Genomic DNA, 6,051 nt, shown 5'->3' with positions numbered 1-6,051 from the left:
TATTTACGCCATTTAAAATAGAATAAAATATGTGAAACAACTGCCTCTTTTCATTAAGAACAATCTAGCAACAAACCCAATCAGCTACAATTTAAATGAAAAAAAGCGGGAAAAACGGTGGAAAGGTGTAAATCAAAATGGAACAGTTTAGGATTGCCATTGCAATTGCTATTCTTTATCAAGATGCTGAAGAGGAGGCTGCCGAACGGAGGAGACAAATCCGGCAAAGAAGAGCCAGGGTGCAGCGGATGATGGCGAAAAGACATGCCATATTAGCATGTCTCTCCAGCTTTGTACGTTTTTCTAATTATTCTTTCTTCATAAACTGCCCATATACTTATGTGGACTTGATCGTTTTCTAGGTACATCCAAATGAAAATGAATAATAACAATGTATTTCTAACAGGTGTTTCAAATATATATATAATCTATTCACTCATATAGACACCTTAGCCTACTAATCTTACACCTTACATAAAGTACTAACTCACTAAAGTTATGTGAACTATTGCAGGGATATCATGAGACTAGATAAGATTTTTCAAAGTGTACCTAATAAACTAACAAATACAATAGAGGTCTGACAGTTAATAACATTTAAAATAACTAGCCTACACTTCACACACCTTTTATTTGTCTTTTTGGTGCTCAAATAAGTTGATACTTTGTGTACCATATTTATATAGTTAGGTGCACATCAAATTACTGCATTAACACAAACAGGACATTTAATGTCTATAATACTTGTTGTGGCAAAAATTCATCAAACAAACATCACTGCGTAAGAGACACTCAGAGTCAAATGATAAAATAGAAGTATTTATTCTTGCAAGAATAGGAGCAGTCTAACACACAGTTGTTACCCTGAGCAGAAGAGTGACACACCCCCAGACAGACTCAACTAGCTTTTATCTCAGTTTCAAGGCCTAATTCCTAATAAAGATCAATGAATATCATAAAATTGCCACCACATAATCATATAGGCTACAACTTTTAGACTCTGGGAAGAAGGTTGTGCTAGTGCTTATTAATAAATGAATGAAACCGAAATTGAGTAAACAAATACTTCACGAAAAGAGCAAATGTTAGAGGGAAATTTAATTCTAGCAAACTTTAATTTTAGACAATATCCTTAAAACAATTGAATAAATAGCCTATAGTAATAAATACATGAAATATAGTAAAAACATTTTTAAAAATATAATACATACTGTACATAATGCAACAACAGTATATAGTAAAAACTTTTTTTTAAAGCAATACATATAACAAATACATAATACAACAAAAGTAAAAACATTCTTAATTTATATATTATCTTTATATTGTAACAGGAACAAAGTCCCACTCGAAAGTATTCGCAGATCAATGACCAGGTACCTATCCTGGTCAAGTTTTTTTCTGGAGAGGATTTAAAGCCAGCCTTCAGACTCTCCAGGAACAGCATCAACACGCTGGTACAGATGCTGCCCCGTCAAAAAGCCCATGGATGGAGCCATGAAATTGAAGTGCTTGTTACGGTTTATTGGCTTGCCTGTGGAGCGTCGTACAGGGTCACTTCAGATAACTTCAGCATGCCCCTTTCAACAGTTTGTAGGACTGTTCACAATGTTGTGGAGGAGATGATGACCATCCTCCACAAAATTATTAATTTTCCAAAAGCAGAGGAAATGGAGGAGGTGGGGGGTGGCTTTGCTCGCCTTGCTGGCCATGAGGCATTCCGCTGTGCTGCGGGTGCCATCGACGGGTGCCACATCAGGATTGTTCCTCCAGCAGAGCCACAAAAAAGGTGCTACATAAACAGAAAGATCTTCCCTTCCATCATTCTACAGGGCACCTGTAATGCCAAAGGCAAATTTATAGATGTGTATATTGGCAATCCAGGCTCTGTACACGATGCACTTGTGCTGCGCAGATCACCAATGTACCAGCAGGCTCTGTATCCACCAGCCCGATACTGTCTCTTGGGAGATGGTGGGTACCCTTGCCTGCAGCATCCTATTGCAATCATGACCCCATACCGCCAGCCTGTTGCAAGTAAGAACACACACACAAACACACCAAATTGTTACTTTCATGAATTTGCAATACACCACACATTTTCTACACGATTTTTAATTAACAGGCCAAGTTGAAGCCCGATACAACAGGCATCATGCACAAGCACGGAACATCATCGAGCGCACCTTTGGGATGTTAAAAACTCGCTGGCGTGCAATTTTCTTGCGGGCCCTGGAGATCAGGCCACTGTTCGCCCCAAAGGTGATTGGTGCCTGTTGCATCCTCCACAACATCTGTGTGATGGGAGGGGATCTCTTGGAGGAGGAGGAAAGCCAAGGACAAGAAGACAGCGAGGATGGTGAGAATGCAGCAGTGGGTGAGAGGGACCTATCAGGGAACCATCTCCGAGGACGTCTGGCTGCTCAACTTTCTTCTCCCGACGAACTGCCTGTGTGTCTAATTGAACATGACTACATCTAGACAGTAAACCTTTCCAGGTGTTGTCATGTTCATTAAAAGAGGAACATAAACAGTTAAAACATTAGATGATATTAATTAGGAAGATTAATAAATGTCCAAGTAGATGGATATAAAGATAGATAGATTTATGTTTTCTTAATGTTGGTATGTTCTTCTTGATGAGATTTAACTACATGATTGTAAATAATTGTTTAAAACTATAGACATTGGATTTTATATTATTTGTGTTATTATTTGTGTGTTTGTTGTAAATATAAAGAATACACTGTTGCTACAACAATGATTTGGCATGTTTGAAATTGAAACATTACATTTTTTATTTCAAATCATTTATTTAAATAAACCATTAATTTAAAATTTATTAACAAGTTTTTCAAACAAAGACAGGTATGTCTCTGCTCTGGCTGTTGCTGCCCTCTCTCTCTCCTCTTCTCTCGCCACTGCTTCTCTCTCCCTCTCTTCTTCCCTCTCTGCCTGTTCTTTTAGAAAGTCAAGAAGAGCCTGGCTGTCCCGTCGCCTCTTTCTTGACTGCTGGCTGCTCCTGGCTTCCTCAGAAGGGGTAGAAGCTGGTGTGCTGACTGAGCCACCTGTAGTGGCAGTTAGGTTTGATGCAACAACCAGGGGCAGACTAATTGAGTGCTGCCCCTGGAGTGCAGCATCCATTGCAGTGTACCACTGCCAAGTGGCAGCAGTCACACTACCGGCCTCTACCCCTTTTCCTGTTGGTGGGTCCCTAAGCTCCTGAAATAAAGTAAAATGCTGTCATGTTCTCACCCTCACGTTGTTCCACACTTTTATAAAAAAAAAATGTTTTGCTCCACATAAAAGATGATATTCTTAAGCATATTTGTAACCTAACAGTTTTGAGGCACCAAAAAAAATACACAAGTCAGTGGTGCTCCAGAACTGTTAGGTTACAAATATTCTTCCTTTGTGCAGAGCAAATAATAATAATAAATAAATAAATATTGTATACTGGTGTGAAACAACTTAAACTTGTGAGTGAATAAATTATAGAATGTTCAACTATTCTTTTTATAGTCTCAGTAAACAATGTAAACAGAGTAAACTACATTTTACAAGATAAAATGTAAAGGCCAATGCATCCATGTTAGGTTTCATGATCGGAAAGTATTTACACACATCTTGGTAAGGCTCTTTCAATAACAGAAAGTAGAGAAACAGGCAGATTACCTTGTATTTATCTTTAAGGTTGTTCCATTTTTTCTTGGCCTGTTTGACAGTTATGGCCAAACCAGAAGTGGAAACAAAATGCCTATATGCAAAATAAAACCATAAAGATTGACATGATTCCATTTCAGTAACATATTCATTTTTATGCATGAAGACTGTCCAAATCTATCTCCAAACCTTCAGACATACAGGGAATTATACAAGCACTCAAAATCAATACTCACTCCCATCCACTTTTGGAGGAATTGCGCCTCCCGGTGAAAAGGCTTTCGTTGGCCACCCGCCACTCTATCAAGGCCCGAGTTTCCTCAGCAGTCCCTTGATAAAAAATAATGCTCAAGTTAATGAAAAATAATACAATTCTAAAATAATTTGGTTAAAAAAAAAAAGAAATAAAGACAAGCAAACTATTTGGTCAAAACGACAAGAGCACTCTAGAATAAGGTTTGCGGCGTTTGAGACAAGTAACGTTAGTTAGGAAACTTTTCCCTCAGGCAAAATAATTGCCCATTAGATATACCCAAAGCACAGTAGATTAAATGTTTATCCACTACAGAAACAACACAGGCAGCACCATATTTTACATTACGTTATATTTTTTAGGAGATTTTTTAGGAGGACTTGCCGAGGGTTAACGTAACGTTACTTAACGTTAAACCAGTGCTGGATCGAAATCTTCTGAGCAAATTTTAAAATAGTTGCTAACCTTAAAATTCGACAGAAGTATAAACAACATTCTGGCATCAAAACTCTTACAACTACATTTCGTGATACAACAACAATAGTATTTCGAAATTTATTACTTACAGTTATGAGTTTTCTCCTCCGCCATTGGTGAGTAACGGTGAGGAGAACCTGGTGCGAACTGAATTCTGGGTTATGGCCCGTATCAAGTCCGCACAAGTCACCTCTCCATGCATACTCGGTAAAAGGGGCGGACCAAGAACACATCCGGGGATTTGAACTGGACTTGGCTAGATGTGAACTTTGAATTGGAACAGTACTTGGGCAGCGACTGATGACGTTTCACAAGTCCACAAGAACACAAGTACAGACAAGAACGCATATTGAGAAACGGCCTATCACTCTCAACTACATCTCCCATACTCACTGCCCGGAGTCCTCATCACTTGTCACTGATCACATTCACCTGCACCTCATTCACTGATTGCATTCACCTGTGTCTCATCATCCTGTTAGTCTGTCTATTTATACCTTGTTCATTCATTCACTCACCGCGAAGTCTTGTGTTAGTGTCACACTGCATTTCTGAGCATTCTCCTGGTTTTCTTGTCTTTTGGTTTTTGGATATCTTGCCTCTGGTCCCTGGATTACTCTCTTGCCTCTGGTCCCTGTTTTGTTTGTTTGTTTGTACGGACTGCCTTCCTGTGTTTGACCCTGCCTGTTCTTTGGATTTCCCCTTAAATAAAGCTGCGTTTGGATTCTCCACCTTCGTGTCTCGGAGCAGTTCATGACACATACGTCAGGCGACTGTAAATGTGCAAAAACTGTTTCCATTGCAGTCTTGCAAAATATTTATTTTTCGATTTCCCTGAAAAAAACGCCTCATGCGAGCGTAAAAACTTGTTTGGCATATATGGGAGTTTTTGCCAAATTGACGTGTTTCCATCGGCCGTGTTTTAAATTCACATTTTCAATTTGCGCAATTTGAAGCGTAATGGAAACGCCAGTGACAGCGTTAGAAACGCACAGACGCAAACTCTGCTGAAAGATGTCCACTCTTGGTTATAACGCAGGATGGATGTTTCGAAGAATCCTGAAATGCTTACGGAGTGTGTCCTTGTTCAGGCTGAAAGAAAACACAGTCCAGGTCCCAGAGCAGCTCCTCGGAAATGGAGCACACACCGCTATCTAATGGAGGAGTGTGTTGTCTGATGCTCAAGGACAGTGTCACCTCCACCCATATTGAAGAGTTTAATTGAGAGCAGCATTTAAGAAAGTCAGAGAGCTCTGGCAATGTCAACACACGGCGGAGTCAAACGCAGCACACGGTCCCAGGTGTCTCCTTCTTCCCATCAGGAGCAGCACGATATGTTTGTGTCCAACTTTTGTCCCGAGCTCAGTTCTGATGCAAATGTCTCCGAGCACGAGGTGAGAGGACTTGTCAAAGTCACGGGAGAAAGTGGGGTTATCATAAAAACAAACACGCAGAGCACAAGGGCAATTACTGCCGTAATACACCACTGTCCCCTCCAGACACACATGACCTCAACGCCGGCGCAACATGAAGCCAAACTTCTCCAAGTCACCTTTCCATGATGAAAAGAAAATGGAGGCAATGGAGAAAGCACAAAATATTCAAGAAAAGATTTTGAAGCTGAACGAGGTGCAATGATTCAAAATAAAAATAATTGT

General features: G+C 39.8%; 1 protein-coding gene across 1 annotated transcript; it reads right to left on the bottom strand.

Annotated features, from left to right (window-relative positions):
• Positions 1-1,525: 1,525 nt before the first annotated feature.
• LOC306984960 (uncharacterized protein) lies at positions 1,526-4,718 on the bottom strand. The gene is made up of 5 exons (XM_079586773.1): positions 4,483-4,718; positions 3,900-3,993; positions 3,676-3,757; positions 2,187-3,222; positions 1,526-2,028 (listed from the first exon to the last, which is right to left on the bottom strand). The coding sequence occupies exons 1-4, from the start codon at positions 4,505-4,507 to the stop codon at positions 2,833-2,835; spliced, it is 591 nt and encodes a 196-aa protein (XP_079442899.1). The 5' UTR covers positions 4,508-4,718; the 3' UTR covers positions 1,526-2,028; positions 2,187-2,832.
• Positions 4,719-6,051: the final 1,333 nt, after the last annotated feature.

The sequence above is a fragment of the Phoxinus phoxinus genome (genome assembly GCF_949152265.1).
Source record: "Phoxinus phoxinus genome assembly, chromosome: 17".
Classification (NCBI taxonomy): Eukaryota; Metazoa; Chordata; class Actinopteri; order Cypriniformes; family Leuciscidae; genus Phoxinus; species Phoxinus phoxinus.
This window is presented reverse-complemented; position numbering and strand designations above follow the sequence as displayed.

Excerpts from the sequence above, each read along its gene's own strand:
- LOC306984960 (XM_079586773.1), bottom strand. The coding sequence starts at position 4,507 with ATGGCGGAGGAGAAAACTCATAACT. Across the intron at positions 3,758-3,899 it reads TCCTCCAAAAGTGGATGGGA|GCATTTTGTTTCCACTTCTG; the intron begins GTGAGTATTGAT and ends TTTTGCATATAG. Across the intron at positions 3,223-3,675 it reads ACCTTAAAGATAAATACAAG|GAGCTTAGGGACCCACCAAC; the intron begins GTAATCTGCCTG and ends ACTTTATTTCAG.